The 20,836-nt window shown below is 43.1% G+C and overlaps 1 protein-coding gene across 1 annotated transcript in view; it reads right to left on the minus strand.

Moving 5' to 3' along the window:
* Positions 1 to 20,836, minus strand: part of LOC138283522 (mucin-6) — a 117,599-nt gene that overhangs the window by 16,818 nt on the left and 79,945 nt on the right. The window contains exons 31-36 of the mRNA XM_069221462.1: positions 13,504 to 15,262; positions 11,125 to 13,365; positions 10,867 to 11,022; positions 8,884 to 10,728; positions 6,824 to 8,820; positions 1,499 to 1,525 (exon numbers count right to left, since the gene is read on the minus strand). Of these exons, the coding sequence (XP_069077563.1) occupies positions 1,499 to 1,525; positions 6,824 to 8,820; positions 8,884 to 10,728; positions 10,867 to 11,022; positions 11,125 to 13,365; positions 13,504 to 15,262 (8,025 nt within the window). The remainder of the gene's footprint in view (positions 1 to 1,498; positions 1,526 to 6,823; positions 8,821 to 8,883; positions 10,729 to 10,866; positions 11,023 to 11,124; positions 13,366 to 13,503; positions 15,263 to 20,836) is intronic.

The following is a 20,836-nucleotide window of genomic DNA, read 5'->3' on the forward strand; positions in this document are numbered from 1 at the left end:
AATATACAAAGGTGAATTGACTGTAAAGCTCTTTTAGAAGAAAACGTGTTAATGTGTTTATTGATGCCTAAATCCTTCTCTGTCAGCTCTAGGTGAGTATCAAGGGAATTCTAAAGGAGTTAAAACCTTATATGCTAGGGTTTTGTCCTGTAAATTCAAAATATTGAACTAGTCTACTCACAGGAGTCTGAGAGATCTCTTCAGAAGAAATTAAGTCACCCCCCATTGTCACGTAAGAGGTTTCGGTCATTTAGGTAGCTATGTAAAGCAGAAAAATTTGAAGTTCCCATCGATTATAACCAAAAGCCCATATCGAGCGTTCAGTGAAGATGGGATAAATGCCTTTGGTCTAAGGCCTTCGACCCATCTACCTGCTTTGTTCCACCATAAAATGTAAAATATCATCTGAAGGAAACAATGAAGTCAACAATCTATAATAGCGATCTGACGTTCTGTGCCATAACATCACAACTAGAAACCGTATGCCACATGATAAAAGTCCACAGGCATGTTTAAAAGATCTGAAATCAAAAGGGCCCCTCTGTGAACAATGGACAGGGATGGAGCAGTTTTACAAAGAGATTTGAAATAGGAAATATGCTTATTTTAATATGTATAAAATTAGCTTTTTGAAACAGAGTTAGCAATCAATAACAACCCTCAGATGTTTCACCTGAATGATTAGAGTTGCACTTCCTCCCAGCAGGGCCCGCTGGGGAAAGTGAAGATACTTCATGGGGAGGAGTGCGCCCTATCACTGACCAGGTGCTTTCAAACTGTTTGTTATCTAACTACACTGAATCTTCATTGCCAAAGCCAGAACTAGTTATGTAGCAGCTAGGTGGATTCGGAAAGATGTTACCATCACAGAATGATGATGACACTGTTCCTTCTCCATCTTTTAGATAATCCCTTCATGTTGTGGCAAAGATAATTGAAGTGCCAGGCAATATAGTTTGCTCCAGGCGATTGTCCATGGAAGTTGTTTATGATCCCAGTAAAGGTGACAGAGTTTGCTGAGGATGACAGAACTGAAATGGCGCGCAGTGATAAACAACAGACGGTGATCTGTGAATCCAGTTTCTAGATGCTACACCAGTTACCAAAGGGGTATCAGAGACCTGCCTCCTGGAGCCTGGACTTGTATTGTGAATAAGATAGTTTTTGTTATGAAACACTGGGAAGCTGTCCACCTGAACATAAGGAAGTCTACGATCTTGCCACATTTTTCTTGCAGGCTCTGGAACCCTAAACTGTGCGGTCACTTTTGCAAAGGCATTTTAGAATGTCAGGAAAAGTAAAACTCGCTACAAGATTGAGAAACACTGACTATATTTCAGAAAAGAGCCAGTCCCGATGTATAAAACGGAGTCAAACGAGACCCTGAGCCACCCCAGCGTCTCTTCGTTTCACCTCTGCCCTGCTCGCTACCGTTGTCAACATTACTTGAAATTCAAAGGCATAGTTCAGAGAAAAAGGCTTAAATTCCTCTTTTTACCTGGTTTTGTTGGTGTGGCAGGTGTACCTGAAAAATAAGCAGAAAAAGATAGACTTGGTTATGCAAAACGTAACGGAACTAAAGATTACATCATCTGAACATATAATAGTTGCAATGGACCTTACAATAAATGCCAAAATGTATCATTCACAACAATGACTTGGAGATTAGAAAGTCAAATTGGTTCAAACACGAGTCTTAAGGTTTACAAAATGTGTGCTGAAGCACCAAAAGAGCACATTAATCTTACAGACTGCCAAAAATTAAAATGGAATATTCAATGATCCTTCACAAAAAATCTACTGAATGGACAGTCCGCAAATAAGATACGCTTTGATGCTCGTCACGAAATGCACTTGGGCTTTTATAATATAATTTGGTCTTTTTCAGGTGAAACCTTACATTGGCAAGTCATGGTGCTCAAGATGTATCTAAAGAGTAAGGCAGCCCACCACTTTTATCGCCCCCTCCCGAATACTGCTGCCAGCAGAAACTCAACGTCTACAATGAAAGCTAAGAAAGGCAGCCGGCCAATAATGAATGGCCAGATGGGCTTCAAAGTTTCCTTTGCATTTGGAGAGTGGACGCCTGTTGGCCAGCAACACTACAGACAAGCTGACAAGGATTGGCTGTACCGCCAGGGAATAGAAACGTGCCATGTTTTGGACTGACTATAGAAATGATGCAGTGAACTCAGAAAATATCTCCCTGTACAAGTGATAAAGTTGGAAGAACGATATCATTTCAGGAGTTATACGACTTATGACAGGTCTTGCATAGAATACGTTTCATAATATATATGATTATGAATTCTGTGTAATATTTATCTAACAAGATTAAGGATATTTATTTGTTGTGCCGTTTGATGTTTTACTTAGCTACATACAATAGATGCATACATACAATTTGAAAGATCATTCTATGTTCAAGGAAATTGAACAAACAACGTTCCACTGTTTTGCAGAGAGGGTATTGAGACATTTGCGTGTCCTGGAGTATCACACTACGATTGTTAGGGTATGTCAGGTTCATAACATCTCATTACAATGATTCTAGAGCGGCATGTTTGTAGTGGACTCTGTTTGCGGGAATGGCATACGATGCAATTTAATACACTGATAGTTGTGCCTTGAGGCTTCTATAAGGTTTGATCGAGGGCTGGCTTTAGCGCAGTGCGACTGGCACGCTCGCAAGTGGGTGCTAACCTGAAGGGGGTGGTGGGCACTAACTTAGAGGGTGGGGGTAGGGGATTATGTGTTTAGCATAATTTACGATTTAGAAGAACCTGCTGAAGAGATTCTTTTGCATCCAGCTTTAGGCAGCAATAAAAATGCCAAGATACCTTGTGTGATTAATGTTCCTCTTGCTAGAGAGAGAGATGCAGTTTTGTCTAGTGGCAGTTTTGACTTGTTGTAAAGTAGCACAGAGAGTTAATATGCCTGCTGGAAAGAACAGATCGGTATTTTATGTGAATAGCTGAGTGGATTAGTTACACCAACCTTTACCAGTGCTTTAAATCAAATGAAATGTATGTGGGAGAAAGGCTGTGGAGAAATGAGTAGCACTTTTGCGGGTGATAGTGAGTTTAGTGAGGAAATCTAAGGAGGAGGTCATGGGGGTGGGGTGTCAAAAAACATTGTTGCACTGGGCTCCACCAGTGCTAAAACAAGCCCAGGTTTGATCCATTATGACAATGTGGTTGGGACATATTGTATCCAATATATGAAAAGACAGTTGCAGCAGATCCCTGTGAGCACATTAAATGAGAGACTATTCAGGTAACACTCGATGCCAAAAGTTGAAATACTTCAACAAAAAGCGTTTTCAAGTTTCACAAAGTAATCCTCAACAATGGGTTAGTAAGCTGATGCATTGCTGAGGGCGATGGTGATGCTTCCATGACCATGTGCCAGGGAGGAAGAATAGTTTCCATACTTTATGGATAGGAAGAGACAGTGCTTCCTGATATATATTAGCTCAATCTACTTTATACTGGCTAACCCTCTGGACAGCTGTATGTCAGAATGTCGAGGTCATACAATCTATCTACAAGAATAATGACTAATCTTACATATGTAATAAAGTGTAGCTTTGCTTTTTTAACTCTACATCTACGTACCTTGATAATATATATAATCAAGGTAAGTAGATTTGGGATACATTTATACATATGTGTGTATATATTTGAGTGTGTGTCTATAGAGAGAGGATATTTAAAGGGTAACTGTAATATGGTCCTATGTTGCCATTCAGGGGTTCTTGTGATAGCATAAACCATGAGGCCAAAGGCCAGGTGGTTTATTATGTCACCCGAACCCCAAGATGGCATTGTAGGACCATATTACACCTTATTTGGTATGCATTTTTAAATAGCATCATTAACTGATTCATTTTAATACTCTTTAGAAAGATTTGGAACATTTGAGTGTCATTCTCATTTTCATTTTCAGTAGTCATTGTTTGCCTGGGTCTGCAAGTATGTCTCTCAATGTTCTGAGAAAGAGTGATTTTTGTTGGGGGCATAGATAATATGCTACTATTTAAAATGTGTTTCATGCAACAATATCTATGGTATCAGTGTAATTTTGTTTTTTATATTTTAGCACATTGACACTATCGAGTAGGTTTATCACAACTGAAAATGGGAAAGTAAAGTGCTATTTGGCATAGTGTTTTTACTTTTTGCTAAGAGGGTTCTGTATTTACAGTGCTTATTTTCACACATTGGGGAGGATTTATTGGCAAACACTTGCATGGCAGATCTGCCTGTAAGTGTGAGTTTGTCATATTATTACAGCCACATTAGTTATATATATATATATATATTTTTTTTTTTTCTTCTTTTTTTTCTTTTTTTCCCCTCTTTTTTTTCTTCAGACATGAGAGGCACTTGGGATCGATTATGGCTTTCTGTTATTTATTTGCCACCAACTTTAAAGCCAGTGTGACACATTTCAACTACAACTCTTGATCACATAAACTTGCCACAAGCTTTGATTTGCTGCCACTTCCCCCCTTTCACCTGCCCTCCATGATCTGTTGCACTGCCACTGCCCCTCCAGCCTGCCTAGAGTGGTCAACGTGTTGCCTCTGTACCCTCTCCCCTGCCCTCAGTTATCTGAGTCCGTGCCCCTGGCCTCTGTCTCCCCTTTAGTATTCTAATGAACAAGTTGATTGCTAGCATTCTATATTTAGTACAAAAGTGTGGTACGCCTGACATCATCTTGATCTAATCAAAACTGTAAAGCATTTCCTTTAGAAATTATAAAAATTAGAGGGTCTTATTCCCATAAGAATTATGGTTATTACTCTAAAAAACTAACATGAGGACATATTTTCTGAGTTCTCAATCAGCAACAAAGCACTTTTAAAATATTTGCTATCTTTATGTACCAAAATGAATGTGTCCTTGTGTAATGTAACTGATGCTCGTGCAAAGCACTCCATTACCTTCGGGACAGTTCTGTGCTATATAAAAGTGCAAAAAAAAAGAATTAAGTGTTTTGAACACTTCTGTTATTGGGCCATACCTGGGCTACATTTGGGTGATATGTGTGTGCTACATTTGGGCTCTTTTTTCTCTGGTGTCTATCTTGGGAGACTTATTTGTTATGTAGCTCCCTAATGTCCTTATTTACTGCAGTATTCTCAATTGAAAATGCTTTCAGTTTTCCACTTTGATTCCATCGAGATGGCGGTCATATGTGCCACATTTTTGGCATAAATTCAGATTGTTAGTTGCTCATCAGAACACTGTAAGCTGCTGATCACCAAGGGGTTAACAGGCAGTCCGCTGCTGGTGTTGAAAGTACATGTTTCAGTCCTCATATCAGAATGTTTTAATTCAATAGAAGAGAAAGATATTTGAGACATCACTTAAAGCATGTCCTAGTTTTTCTTTCTACAGCACCAAGCATAATGTCTTTGACAAAATGAACCCCTCATTTTGTTCCTATCTAAATTCAATGGTTTAGGCTTTACCAGTTTGATTTAATCAAGACGGCTCAGGTGTGCCATACTTTTGTCATAAGTAAGCTCTAGTTGTTCTTAAGAATACTCTGGGAGCCTGCAGTAGAACACAAGGGAATCAACTGAGAGGCTGAACATGGTGAAGTTGCATGTTTTGCTGAGAATGTCAGACTTCATCCTCATATGGTTGAGAAAGATAGGGTGAATTTACAGAAAACATTGCTCTCATTTTATCATCTGGAGCACCTTCCATCATCTCTATGAGAAAATCTTGAGAAAACATGATTGATGAAATCCCAGCAGAAAGCTTTTTCACAGGGTAAAATCACCTTAGAACACACAATTCCTAAAATTATTATGGTACCATCAACAAATGATTTATATGGTAAGTAAAATATGTTATCACCCTTTATATGTTCTCCTTTTTGTGACTCTCAAAACCTGCCATTCACTACAATGCGTTTCAATGGGATGCTCCCAAATATTGGTCCCACAATGGCTGCCGGCACTTCCTGGTTGAAGTGCTGGCAGACAATCAGATCTCACCAAGAGATCTGTGCTTAGGCTCTGCCTTGATATACAAATTTTGTTTTATTAAAATTTCTAAAAAGCTACTGATTTACAGCAAATAACAAAAAGCGTGCTTTCTGCCAAATTTGGTGTAATTCCGTCCAGCAGTTCAGTCTTTAGTCCTGTTCAAAGTCCCTATGGGAATTAAAATGGGAACCACACTTATTTGATGCCGCTTTTTTTCTTGGCCCCCTCTTGACAGATAACCATGAAACCTTCCATGTACAACAAGACCTTTGGGGGCACATTTTTTTTGGAAAATTTCATAAAGATTCATCAAACGGTGCCAAAGATATAGCAAAGAAACTAGGTCCTAACTACAACTACCTAACGGCGACTGCCATTAGGTTATATATATATATATATATATATATATATAGGTAAATATTGAAAAATCAGTATTATTAAAATGCATTTTCTGGACTTAGCACAGTCTCAAATTCTGAAAATTCTTGACATATGATAGCACTAAGCATTAAGTGTGGCTGTCAAACTATATTAATCATGTTATTTTGCTCCATGGATTTTGAGATAATTTGCACATTTTTTCACATTTAAACTTTGTTGTGCATTCATTGCTCAAAAGTAAAAAAAATAAATCAGTAAAAATCATGACATGCGCTTAAAAAAGGGGAGACTCTTGGTCAAAATTCTTAAAGGAATTACTAATTGCGATCCACATCTACGTGTTTAAATAAGAACAGGTCATTTTTCAAGCTCAAACAATAACTGAGGGATACAAAATGTGCATTTGGTACAGTGACATCTGCAAATTATCATACTTACTTGACAATCTCGATGATGTTTCTGTTGCTGGAGGCGAAGTTCCAACTTCAACAGGGGCAGTTTGTATTGTTGTCTTCACTGGGGTAACTCTTGAAGGTTCAGGGAAGGATGATGTGGGCAAAGGCTGTGTTGTTGATGTCTTAATTGTGACTGATGTAGTTGGTGTTTGAGTAATGGTAGATATAGCCACTGTGTGTGTAGTGGTTGGAGTGGACAATGTACTTAAGGTGGATGTTGCCCTTGTGATAGATGTTGTACTTGTGGTAGATGTTGAGGTGGTGCTTGGGGTAGATGTAGTTGGTGTGGATGTTTTTGTTGGTGTTGTGCTTGGAGAGGATGTGGTAGTTGGTGTAGTTGATGTTGTGGTTGGGGTGGATGTTATACTCTCAGTGGTAGGGAACACAGTTACAGTAGGTGTTGATTCTGAAGAAGTGAACTCTGTTTCAGTTGGAGTGATCTCAGCTGTGGAAGGGGAGGATGGTGTTGATGTGGTGGTGGATGTGGTGCTTGAGATAGTTGTTTTTGTAGTTACTGTAGGTGATGTAGTTAAGGTGGAAGTTGTGGTGTGGGAAGATGTTGGGGTGGATGTCGTCATTGGAATGGAAGTTGAGGTTGGTATAGATACTGTGGTTGATGTGTATGTTGTGGTTGGGGTGGTTATTGTGGTTACAGTAGTTGACACTGTGGTTGGTGTAGATGTTTTAGTTGAAGAGGAAGTTGTGGACTGGGTGGATGTTGTAGGCAGGCTAGATGTTGTGGGAGGGGTGGCTGTTGTAATCTTGGTGGATGCTGTGGTTAATGTGGATGTCATGGTAGTTGACCTAGTTGTGGTAGGTGATGTGGATGAGGTGGAAGGGGTTACAGTACTTGACATTGTGGTTGGGTAATATGTGGTTGAGGTGGATGTTTTTGTTGGAGAGGATGTTGTTGATGGGGTGGATGTTGTAGGCAGGCTAGATGTTGTGGGCGGGGTGGATGTTGTGGTTGGTGTTGATGTTGTGGTTAATGTGGATGTTATGGTAGTTGACGTGGTAGATGTGGTAGGTGATGTGGTTGGTGTAGATGTTGAGGTTGGGGTTGATGATGTTGGGGTCGATGTTGGGGTTGATGTTGTGGTTGGTGTAGTTGATGTGGTTGAGGTGGATGGTATTACAGTAGCTGAGGTGGTAGTTGGGGTAGATGTGGTTGGTGTAGGTGTTTTTGTTGAAGAGGATGTTGAGGAAGGAGTGGATGTTGTAGACATGCTAGATGTTGTGGGCAGGGTGGAAGTTGTGATCTTGGTAGATGTAGTTAATGTGGATGTTGTAGATGTGGTAGGAGATGTTGTGGTTGGTTTTGGGGTCGATGTTGTTGGGGTTGATGTGGTTCGCGTAGTTGATGTGGTTGCGGTGGATGTTGTGGTTGGCAGTGTTGATGTAGTGGTTGGGGAAGATGCTGTAGTTTCTGTGGTGGGGGGGACAGATTTGGTAGGTATTGATTTTGAAGAGGTGACCTCTGTTTTAGTTGATGTGGAAGATGTGGATGGGGGTACAGTAGTTGATGCTGCGGTTGGGGTAGATGTGGTTGGGGTAGATGTTTTTGTTGAAGAGGATGGTGTGGATCGGGTGGATCGGGTGGATGTTGTAGGCAGGCTAGATGTTGTGGGGAGGGTGGATGTTGTGGTCAATTTGGATGTCATGGTAGTTGATGTTCTAGTTGTGGTAGGTGGTGTTGATGTTGTGGTAGATGGTGTGGATGTTGTGGTACGTGGTGTGGATGTTATGGTTGGGGTTGTTGATGTTGGAGTTGATGTTGGGGTTGATGTTGTGGTTGGTGTAGTTGATGTGGTAGTGGTGGATGTTGTGGTTGGGGTTGATGTTGTTGGGGTTGATGGTGTGGTTGGCCTAGTTGATGTGGTTGAGGTGGATGGGATTGCAGTGGTTGAGGTTGTGGTTGGGGTAGATGTGGTTGGTGTAGATGTTTTTGTTGAAGAGGATGTTGAGGAAGGGGTGGATGTTGTAGGCAGGCTAGATGTTGTGGGCAGGGTGGATGTTGTGACCTTGGTGGAAGTTGTAGTTAATGTGGCTGTTGTGGTAGTTAATGGTGTAGATGTGGTAGGTGATGTGGTTGTTGTGGTTGGTGTAGATGTGGTTGAGGTTGATGATGTTGGGGTCGATGTTGTTGTTGGGGTTGATGTGGTTGGCGTAGTTGATGTAGTGGTTGGGGTTGTTGATGTTGTGGGTGATGTTGGGGTTGAAGTTGTGGTTGGTGTAGTTGATGTGGTAGAGGTGGATGTTGTGGTTTGTGTGGATGTTGTGGTTGGGGTTGATGTTGTTGGGGTTGAGGTTGATGTTGTGGTTGGCCTAGTTGATGTGGTTGAGGTGGATGGGATTACAGTAGTTGAGGTTGTGGTTGGGGTAGATGCGGTTGGTGTAGATGTTTTTGTTGAAGAGGATGTTGAGGAAGGGGTGGATTTTGTAGGCTGGCTAGATGTTGTGGGCCTGGGGGATGTTGTGACCTTGGTGGATGTTGTAATTAATGTGGCTGTTGTGGTAGTTGACCTTGTAGATGTGGTAGATGATGTGGTTGTTGTGGTTGGTGCGGATGTTGTGGTTGGGGTTGATGTTTTTGGGGTTGATGTTGTGGTTGGCCTAGTTGATGTGGTTGATGTGGATGGGATTGCAGTGGTTGAAGTTGTGGCTGGGGTAGATGTGGTTGGTGTAGATGTTTTTGTTGAAGAGGATGTTGAGGAAGGGGTGGATGTTGTAGGCAGGCTAGATGTTGTGGGCAGGGTGGATGTTGTGACCTTGGCGGAAGTTGTAGTTAATGTGGCTGTTGTGGTAGTTAATGGTGTAGATGTGGTAGGTGATGTGGTTGTTGTGGTTGGTGTAGATGTGGTTGAGGTTGATGATGTTGGGGTCGATGTTGTTGTTGGGGTTGATGTGGTTGGCGTAGTTGATGTAGTGGTTGGGGTTGTTGATGTTGTGGGTGATGTTGGGGTTGAAGTTGTGGTTGGTGTAGTTGATGTGGTAGAGGTGGATGTTGTGGTTTGTGTGGATGTTGTGGTTGGGGTTGATGTTGTTGGGGTTGAGGTTGATGTTGTGGTTGGCCTAGTTGATGTGGTTGAGATGGATGGGATTACAGTAGTTGAGGTTGTGGTTGGGGTAGATGTGGTTGGTGTAGATGTTTTTGTTGAAGAGGATGTTGAGGAAGGGGTGGATTTTGTAGGCTGGCTAGATGTTGTGGGCCTGGGGGATGTTGTGACCTTGGTGGATGTTGTAATCAATGTGGCTGTTGTGGTAGTTGACCTTGTAGATGTGGTAGATGATGTGGTTGTTGTGGTTGGTGTGGATGTTGTGGTTGGGGTTGATGTTTTTGGGGTTGATGTTGTGGTTGGCCTAGTTGATGTGGTTGATGTGGATGGGATTGCAGTGGTTGAAGTTGTGGCTGGGGTAGATGTGGTTGGTGTAGATGTTTTTGTTGAAGAGGATGTTGAGGAAGGGGTGGATGTTGTAGGCAGGCTAGATGTTGTGGGCAGGGTGGATGGTGTGACCTTGGTGGAAGTTGTAGTTAATGTGGCTGTTGTGGTAGTTAATGGTGTAGATGTGGTAGGTGATGTGGTTGTTGTGGTTGGTGTAGATGTGGTTGAGGTTGATGATGTTGGGGTCGATGTTGTTGTTGGGGTTGATGTGGTTGGCGTAGTTGATGTAGTGGTTGGGGTTGTTGATGTTGTGGGTGATGTTGGGGTTGAAGTTGTGGTTGGTGTAGTTGATGTGGTAGAGGTGGATGTTGTGGTTTGTGTGGATGTTGTGGTTGGGGTTGATGTTGTTGGGGTTGAGGTTGATGTTGTGGTTGGCCTAGTTGATGTGATTGAGGTGGATGGGATTACAGTAGTTGAGGTTGTGGTTGGGGTAGATGTGGTTGGTGTAGATGTTTTTGTTGAAGAGGATGTTGAGGAAGGGGTGGATTTTGTAGGCTGGCTAGATGTTGTGGGCCTGGGGGATGTTGTGACCTTGGTGGATGTTGTAATTGATGTGGCTGTTGTGGTAGTTGACCTTGTAGATGTGGTAGATGATGTGGTTGTTGTGGTTGGTGTGGATGTTGTGGTTGGGGTTGATGTTGTTGGGGTTGAAGTTGTGGTTGGCCTAGTTGATGTGGTTGATGTGGATGGGATTGCAGTGGTTGAAGTTGTGGCTGGGGTAGATGTGGTTGGTGTAGATGTTTTTGTTGAAGAGGATGTTGAGGAAGGGGTGGATGTTGTAGGCAGGCTAGATGTTGTGGGCAGGGTGGATGTTGTGGCCTTGGTGGAAGTTGTAGTTAATGTGGCTGTTGTGGTAGTTAATGTTGTAGATGTGGGAGGTGATGTGGTTGTTGTGGTTGGTGTAGATGTGGTTGAGGTTGATGATGTTGGGGTCGATGTTGTTGTTGGGGTTGATGTGGTTGGCGTAGTTGATGTAGTGGTTGGGGTTGTTGATGTTGTGGGTGATGTTGGGGTTGAAGTTGTGGTTGGTGTAGTTGATGTGGTAGAGGTGGATGTTGTGGTTTGTGTGGATGTTGTGGTTGGGGTTGATGTTGTTGGGGTTGAGGTTGATGTTGTGGTTGGCCTAGTTGATGTGGTTGAGGTGGATGGGATTACAGTAGTTGAGGTTGTGGTTGGGGTAGATGTGGTTGGTGTAGATGTTTTTGTTGAAGAGGATGTTGAGGAAGGGGTGGATTTTGTAGGCTGGCTAGATGTTGTGGGCCTGGGGGATGTTGTGACCTTGGTGGATGTTGTAATTAATGTGGCTGTTGTGGTAGTTGACCTTGTAGATGTGGTAGATGATGTGGTTGTTGTGGTTGGTGTTGATGTTGTGGTTGGGGTTGATGTTGTTGGGGTTGATGTTGTGGTTGGCCTAGTTGATGTGGTTGATGTGGATGGGATTGCAGTGGTTGAAGTTGTGGCTGGGGTAGATGTGGTTGGTGTAGATGTTTTTGTTGAAGAGGATGTTGAGGAAGGGGTGGATGTTGTAGGCAGGCTAGATGTTGTGGGCAGGGTGGATGTTGTGACCTTGGTGGAAGTTGTAGTTAATGTGGCTGTTGTGGTAGTTAATGTTGTAGATGTGGGAGATGATGTGGTTGTTGTGGTTGGTGTGGATGTTGTGGTTGGGGTTGATGTTGTTGGGGTTGATGTTGTGGTTGGCCTAGTTGATGTGGTTGATGTGGATGGGATTGCAGTGGTTGAAGTTGTGGTTGGTGTAGATGTGGTTGAGGTTGATGATGTTGGGGTCGATGTTGTTGTTGGGGTTGATGTGGTTGGCGTAGTTGATGTAGTGGTTGGGGTTGTTGATGTTGTTGGTGATGTTGGGGTTGAAGTTCTGGTTGGTGTAGTTGATGTGGTAGAGGTGGATGTTGTGGTTTGTGTGGATGTTGTGGTTGGGGTTGATGTTGTTGGGGTTGAGGTTGATGTTGTGGCTGGCCTAGTTGATGTGGTTGAGGTGGATGGGATTACAGTAGTTGAGGTTGTGGTTGGGGTAGATGTGGTTGGTGTAGATGTTTTTGTTGAAGAGGATGTTGAGGAAGGGGTGGATTTTGTAGGCTGGCTAGATGTTGTGGGCCTGGGGGATGTTGTGACCTTGGTGGATGTTGTAATTAATGTGGCTGTTGTGGTAGTTGACCTTGTAGATGTGGTAGGTGATGTGGTTGTTGTGGTTGGTGTGGATGTTGTGGTTGGGGTTGATGTTGTTGGGGTTGATGTTGTGGTTGGCCTAGTTGATGTGGTTGATGTGGATGGGATTGCAGTGGTTGAAGTTGTGGCTGGGGTAGATGTGGTTGGTGTAGATGTTTTTGTTGAAGAGGATGTTGAGGAAGGGGTGGATGTTGTAGGCAGGCTAGATGTTGTGGGCAGGGTGGATGTTGTGACCTTGGTGGAAGTTGTAGTTAATGTGGCTGTTGTGGTAGTTAATGTTGTAGATGTGGGAGATGATGTGGTTGTTGTGGTTGGTGTGGATGTTGTGGTTGGGGTTGATGTTGTTGGGGTTGATGTTGTGGTTGGCCTAGTTGATGTGGTTGATGTGGACGGGATTGCAGTGGTTGAAGTTGTGGCTGGGGTAGATGTGGTTGGTGTACTTGTTGTTGTTGAAGAGGATGTTGAGGAAGGGGTGGATGTTGTAGGCAGGCTAGATGTTGTGGGCAGGGTGGATGTTGTGACCTTGGTGGAAGTTGTAGTTAATGTGGCTGTTGTGGTAGTTAATGGTGTAGATGTGGTAGGTGATGTGGTTGTTGTGGTTGGTGTAGATGTGGTTGAGGTTGATGATGTTGGGGTCGATGTTGTTGTTGGGGTTGATGTGGTTGGCGTAGTTGATGTAGTGGTTGGAGTTGTTGATGTTGTGGGTGATGTTGGGGTTGAAGTTGTGGTTGGTGTAGTTGATGTAGTGGTTGGGGTGGATGTTGTGGTTTGTGTGGATGTTGTGGTTGGGGTTGATGTTGTTGGGGTTGAGGTTGATGTTGTGGTTGGCCTAGTTGATGTGGTTGAGGTGGATGGGATTACAGTAGTTGAGGTTGTGGTTGGGGTAGATGTGGTTGGTGTAGATGTTTTTGTTGAAGAGGATGTTGAGGAAGGGGTGGATTTTGTAGGCTGGCTAGATGTTGTGGGCCTGGGGGATGTTGTGACCTTGGTGGATGTTGTAATTAATGTGGCTGTTGTGGTAGTTGACCTTGTAGATGTGGTAGGTGATGTGGTTGTTGTGGTTGGTGTAGATGTTGTGGTTGATGATGTTGGGATTGATGTTGTGGTTGGCGTAGTGGATGTGGATGTAGTGGTTGGCAGAGTTGATGTAGTGGTTGGGGAAGATGCTGTAGTTTCTGTGGTGGGGGGAACAGTTTTGGTAGGTATTGATTCTGAAGAGGTGATCTCTGTTTCAGTTGGAGTGATCTCAGTTGATGTGGATGGGATTACAGTAGTTGACGTTGTGGTAGAAGTTTTTGTTGGAGAGGATGGTGTGGACAGGGTGGATGTTGTAGGCAGGCTAGATGTTGTGGGCAGGGTGGATGTTGTGGTCAATGTGGATGTCATGGTAGTGGATGTTGTAGTTGTGGTAGGTGGTGTCGATGTTGTGGTAGAAGGCGTGGATGTTATGGTTGGGGTTGATGTTGGGGTTGATGTTGTGGTTGGCGTAGTTGATGTGGCTGAGGTGGATGTTGTGGTTGGTGTCGATGTTGAGGTTGATGTAGTGGATGTGGGTGAGGTGGATGAGATTATAGTAGTCGAGGTTGTGATTGGGGTAGATGTGGTTGGTGTAGATGTTTTTGTTGAAGAGAATGATGAAGAAAGGGTGGATGTTGTAGGCAGGGTAGATGTTGTAATCTTGGTGGATGTTGTAGTCAATGTGGATTTCATGGTAGTTGATGTTGTAGATGTGGTAGGTGATGCTGTTATTGTGGTTGGTGTAGATGTTGTGGTTGAGGTTGATGTTGGAGTCGATGTTGGGGTTGATGTTGTGGTTGGTGTAGTTGATGTGGTTGAGGTGGATGTTGTGGTTGGCAGAGTTGATGTAGTGGTTGGGGAAGATGCTGTAGTTTCTGTGGTGGGGGGCAAAGTTTTGGTAGGTATTGATTCTGAAGAGGTGAATTCTGTTTCAGTTGGTGTGATCTCAGTTGATGTGGAAAATGTTATGGATGGGGTTACAGTAGTTGATGTTGTGGTTGGGGTAGATGTGGTTGGGGTAGATGTTTTTGTTGAAGAGGATCTTGTTGATAGGGTGGATGTTGTAGGCACGCTAGATGTGGACGTTGTGGTTAATGTAGATGATGTTGTAGTTGTGGTAGGTGATGTGGATGTTGTGGTTGGTGTGGATTTTGTGGTTGGGGGTGATGATGTTGAAGTCGATGTTGTTGGGGTTGAGGTTGTGGTTGGTGTAGTTGATGTGGTTGAGGTGGATGTTGTGGTTGGCAGAGTTGATGTAGTGGTTGTGGAAGATGCTGTAGTTTTTGTGGTGGGGGGCACAGTTTTGGTAGGTATTGATTCTGAAGAGGTGAATTCTGTTTCAGTTGGTGTGATCTCAGTTGATGTGGAAGATGTTGTGGATGAGGTGGATGGGGTTACAGTAGTTGATGTAGTGGTTGGGGAAGGTGCTGTAGTTTCTGTGGTGGGGGGCACAGTTTCAGTAGGTGTTGATTCTGATGAAGTGAACTCTGTTTCAGTTGATGTAAAGGATGCTGTGGAAGAGGTGGATGAGGTTAATTTGGTGGTTGTGGAGGATGTTGTGCTGGGGGTAGTTATAGTTATTGTAGGTGATGTAGTTAAGGTAGAAGTTGTGGTTTGGGTGGACGTAGGGGTGGATGATGTAGTTGGGATAGATGTTGAGGTTGGTGTAGAAACTGTGGTTGAAGTGGATGTTGGGATGGATGTTATGGTTGACGTAGATGATGTTGTCGTTGGTGTAGTTGAGGTCACAGATGATGTTTTTGCAGTAGATTGTGTAACTGTGAAGGAAAATAATCAGCATGAATGAGCATCACATTGCCAGAGGTATTAAAGACAAGTAAGCTTGGAAATATTGATTTTTTTCTAGTTGTGCTTTATTTTTCTTTTGTGACCTGTTTCTCTTCAAGATCTTTCCTGCGTGCTAGGCCTTCAACTGAATATAACTATGCTGTTGAACCCTGCGATAAGTGACTACTACCATGGCAAATGGGCTTATGTTAGTCTGAGACACCCATTTGTGCAGTTAGAGCTTTTGAATGTCCCTCTTGCAGCTATTTTCTCATTTTGGAAGGGGTATCTATGCCTATCTGGTCTCTCAATGGTCATCAATGATCCTGAAAAGGCAGACATATAACGGAAGTATTCCCATTCCTCACCATTGCCACGAAAATCAACTTACTTTTTAAAGATAGAAATTGTAGATAACCAAGAAAAGAAAACCTAGCTAGCGTAAAGCCTGACATAGGAGAAGAAGGAGGGAAATATAATGTATGTTTTTAAATATATCAAGGTTGTGTAAGATCTAGGAAGTGGGTATGTTATCATAGAGGCATGGCTTGAGGACTAGGTATTGGGAACTATCACTTGATGTGCAAGGAGAACATTAGGACACTTAGTGTTGTAATAGGCAGACAAGTAGAAAGGCTAGGCAGCGCTGGCAGGCCTCCTGTGCTACCAATATTGATGTTTATGTTGAAAAGTAACCCAGTTTAGCAGCAACAATGGCCTCGGCACTGCTGTCTATATACTTCCCTGCCTTTTTCTGCCCAGTAAAATGATTAGCCCCAGTTCCAGTTCATTTATGTAGTAACACCATTCCCCTCTCTCACGAATCTAAGCATGCCCTTTGGTTTCAACATGGTGTTGACATCCTCAAGTTCACCTCTATTCTAAGGCTAGTAAATCCCTCAACATTTCCCTGCTATTGAGTTAACGCAACTCCTGCTAATACTTTCTCCTCGCCTTCTACTATACTTCTACACATTTGATTGGGTACTTAAATTCACCACAAAAAAACATCTTCAGACATGTTGCCACCTAGTCCAATAGGCTCCAAGCTGATTAAAAACACAAGGATCTTAGAAAATTCCTAGCTCTGGTCACCATGTACTCATCACCATAATTAATTGTGCATAATAAAAGTATCTAGTGCAAACAGCAAGGTAGCAGTCATAAAGCATTAAAATACAGTCATAATTTAAACAAATAAAATCCTGGTAGAAGAGAAAGCAATGAAAATAGTCATCAGTACAACACAACATGAATGAATATAAAAATCAAAATAAAAGATTTAGGCTAACACTATCAAGCCCTTCTTCAGGCATCACTCATGTGGTTGCCATGCTCTGGAAAGAAATTGAGAAACTCCAAAGGCCACTATAGGATTGAGTATGGAGTAAACGTACTGCATAGCATCCCTGGCAGACCAATTACATATAGTCAGAAATGGGGGATGAAGCATGCTTTCCTGAGGCAGCCAACCAGCGAAAAAGAAAAGAACAAAATGCATAACAGTCTTGACACTGCTGGTGGAGCACATACATGTACACTCATGGAGTGGCTTCCCCTCTCACAAGCTGACCCTGTTAGACCTAGAGAGCTGGTCCATTCGAAAGCATTATTGAGAGCTCTTGGGCCTTGGTCTTGGAAATTACAGAGAGTTAGCTCTTGCAGTCATGTCATGGCTTCTGTTCTGGAAAAAGCTAGACCTTGAACATTGCCTGTGCTTCTCCTCCCTCAAGACCAGGCCCGTAATAGGGTTTTTTTTATTCTCTGACAATACCCTAAGCACAAGAACTAAGGAGAGTCCTGAAAGAATTACAGCCTAAGGCTCCACTAAAAATCTTTAGCACAGATAAATTAAGAAGTCTGGTCACCTGGGCTAGCAGGAGAACTTCTCACATAGCAGATCTAAGGAAGTGACTAAATTTGTTGCATCAAAACTTAAGCCATAATACCAATGGGTCTTGCCACTAGTTGCTTGGAGAGTCTATATAAGCCATAACAAGCTGATGAATGGTTCCCCCGCCCCTATAATTATTTTGCCCGAGGCATGTTCTCGCTGTTAAAACTCTGTACCAAAGCACTTAAGCCTGTGGAAATGAGGCACCACAGCCTGTGTAGTCCTCTATTCTAACGTTTCTTAAACTGTGGGTCGCAACCCGATTTTTGGTGGGTCATGAAAGTCAAAGCAATAAATAAAGATGCCTTTAAATTTTATATTTATGTTGTCACATTTTCAGCGCTCCAAAGACAGTGGTCAAATGCTCATGCTTTGTGCTCTGAGGTGGACCTATGTTTACAAACTCGTCTCACTTTGCAGTCACAGAAAGAAAAGTAAAGTGAATTATGTGACAGGCTTGCTGGGGTGTAGGGAATGTGAAAGGAAAGGGAGTGGGAGGCATTTTTAGAATAAACAACAAAATGTAAATACCTGTAAATGAACTGTACCCACTCAGCAGTTAAGAAAGCAAAAATGAAGCACATTTTTTGTAATTCTAAAGTGTGATGGAATCAAATATTTTAATAGGGTCAAAAGCAATCAAGATACTTTACTTTGTGATGCACAAATGGTACATATTCACTGAAACCCGAGACATGATTTGTGTACTGTATAGTTTTATCAGAAAAACTGTATGTCTGTGCAGATTTACTGGCCATTTCAAAGGAAAATTTACAATGGCTGACTTGACTCACTAAATGTTTTTTCAGAAACAGTTGTTCATGCTACTTCCAAAAGATGAGGGGTTGTGTGAGTTGTCACAAAGTTTTACGCTACCTTGTCTCTTGTTTGGCTGTTTCTGTTTCTTTGCAGGATTTGCGAAGAAGACCCGGGTTCCCAAACGATACGGTGGCCCGCCCACCACCGCTGGTGGAGGACCCCTGCCGTTCGGAGGTGGTTCTGCGGGTTCGACCGGGGGCGTGGATTAGCAGAAGCTCTACTCTGCCCCTGGGTTGCATTGGCCTAATTATTCATTTTTTAAATATATAGCGCTGACATAATTCCAGCGCTTCTGGGACGTTTTACAACGAGCTCAGAATAGATACATTAGTTCATTGTAAAAAGAGTAGGAATGGACAGAATTAAAACTATGAGATTACAGTAGTGGTTGTAGTTGCGCACTGGTAGCCATGTTTACAGTTGTACACACGGCTTCAGTGTGAACGTTACAGTCTAGTCTTTGAAGGACTCGCTGGATATTATTTTCTAATTGCACGTGGATTAATGAACGTGGCTGGAACAATAAGTTTTCTGTCTCCGACGGCGGGACCTTCCGAAGCTTGGATGTGTGAGGCACACACCCTAACAACCGGCTTTAGGCGGTGTAAGGGTTCCATGAGTACATCAAACCATGCCACTTGGGCGAATCATGGTCAGAGACTGCAAGCTGCGATTATAGACTGTACTTACGACCAAGACCCAACATTAAGTTGAAGGGAAGAAAAATATTACATCTCGCAATCGCCGGTTGTGGACTAGGCATGGCTAGGTGCTGTAAAGAATTTGCAATTATCTTTCAATTACAAGAAAAAGCCGAACGATCCCCGTTGGAAAACACGCCAGTGAAAAGTAACGAATTAAATGAATAGAAAATATATTTCTAAGAGCTTGTGTTTGTGTCGAGCGTTTCAAGAATGGCAACAATAAAGAGCACTTGTGCGTCTTTGAAAAAAAAAAACGAATAATGCGAAGTGGCACGGACACAGTGTCATGGACACGTTCCTAATTCGTAACAATATTCCCATGTGTTAATGTAAAATACTTGTTTTGTTAACTTTTACGGAGATCCTGGGGATGAGGAAGGAATGTAATGCCGCGGAGGTCATTTGGACTGCCGGTTCAGGGGGTCGGATTTCACATTCTAGTGAATCCCTTTGCGCTGTGTCCGAAGCGCTATCCTATGTAGCTCTGCTTCTTAAGTTAGGCAGTACATTTTTTGAACATTTCATGAACGCGCTGCTGCTCAGGGTAACACCGTGCGTGCGTGGAGTGTCCGTTGTATGATGAGCCTTGGGGTGTTGGTCACGGTGGGCACACTAAAGCATTAGGGGCCAGATGTAGGAAAGGATTTGCAACTCGCAAACGGCAAAAACTGCCGTTTGCGAGTTGCAAATCGCATTTTCCTATGCAGAAATGCATTCTGCGAGTCGGACCGACTCGCAAAATGCATTTCAGAATCGCAAATAGGAAGGGGTGTTCCCTTCCTATTTGCGATTCCTAGTGGTATGCAATACCATTTGCGACCGCATATGCGGTCGCAAATGGTGTTGCAGTTACCATCCACTTCAAGTGGATGGTAACCCACTCGCAAATTGGAAGGGGTCCCCATGGGACCCCTTCCACTTTGTGACTGGACCCAAAAACATTTTTTCATGGCAGGGAGTGGTCCAAGGGACCACTCCCTGCCCTGAAAAAATACCGAAACTAAAGGTTTCGTTTTTTTTTTTAAGTGCAGCTCGTTTTCCTTTAAGGAAAACGGGCTACACTTAAAAAAAAAAACTGCTTTATTTAAAGCAGTCACGAACACGGAGGTCTGCTGACTACAGCAGGCCTCCATGTTTGCGAGTGCCCATAGTCGGTATGGGGCCGCAATTTGCGACCCACCTCATTAATACTAATGAGGTGGGTCATTGCGACCCCATACCGACTCGGAGACGGTGTCTGAGACACCGTTCTGCATGACATTTTGCGAGTTGCAAATAGCGAGTCGCTAAGACTCGCTATTTGCAACTCGCAAAATGCTTCTTTACTACACCTGGCCCTAGGTGAGGTCGATATATTCTGAGGCCATTGGGGCCACACAATGTCTGCCCGTGGTGCTGTTTATTCTGACAGGGTAACTTATACACACTGCACGGACGGCACAGCACACGTCACCCCCTGCATGCACGTGCGCTATTTAAAGTGAGCCAGGTTCCTTCTGGTATCAGGCCCGGAGATAATTTAAACCGGACACTGAAAAGGATGCCTCTTGGGCCCTGTATTCATGTCCTTAGCTTTTCATGCAAAAACACTGCTCGGTTTATGAAAAAAAGTGTGTAAAAATCATGAAAGTAACCCATGTCATTCCTGCTTATATTTCACATGCTTTACTGAACGCTGCATTCCCTATGAGTGTTTGTTTTTTCCAGGACGTTATTTTTTTCAGGTAGCATATTACTCTTGTCTAGTGCATAACTTGAATTGAGTCACATCCAAGTGTTTATAACTGAGCAACCAAGTTGTGGCTTAAGGCAGAGGGAGTTTCTCTCAGTTCCTGTCAGGGGAACAAAGGTTTTCGGAATATGATGTCATCCAATCCTTGGTGTCTCTGAAACCCGCTCAAAGCAATGGTCATGTATGCCAGTTGCAGTTGTAATTCTTTGCCAATGTGTGGGCGTTCTACGCAAATTGTAGTGCATATGTTTAAGCCACACCCTTACTTAAATATGCCCGCCCCTTTCAGGGATCCCCTACTTTATTCGACCGATTTAAGGCCCTGGCTGTGGGCTCAAGGGGAGAGGAAGGCATAGAGGCAGGTGGGCTGGGAGAGCACCAGCAGCATTGAGGGCAGTACAGGATATGGTGATGC

The sequence above is a fragment of the Pleurodeles waltl genome, chromosome 3_1, assembly GCF_031143425.1.
Source record: "Pleurodeles waltl isolate 20211129_DDA chromosome 3_1, aPleWal1.hap1.20221129, whole genome shotgun sequence".
In the NCBI taxonomy this organism is placed as follows: Eukaryota; Metazoa; Chordata; class Amphibia; order Caudata; family Salamandridae; genus Pleurodeles; species Pleurodeles waltl.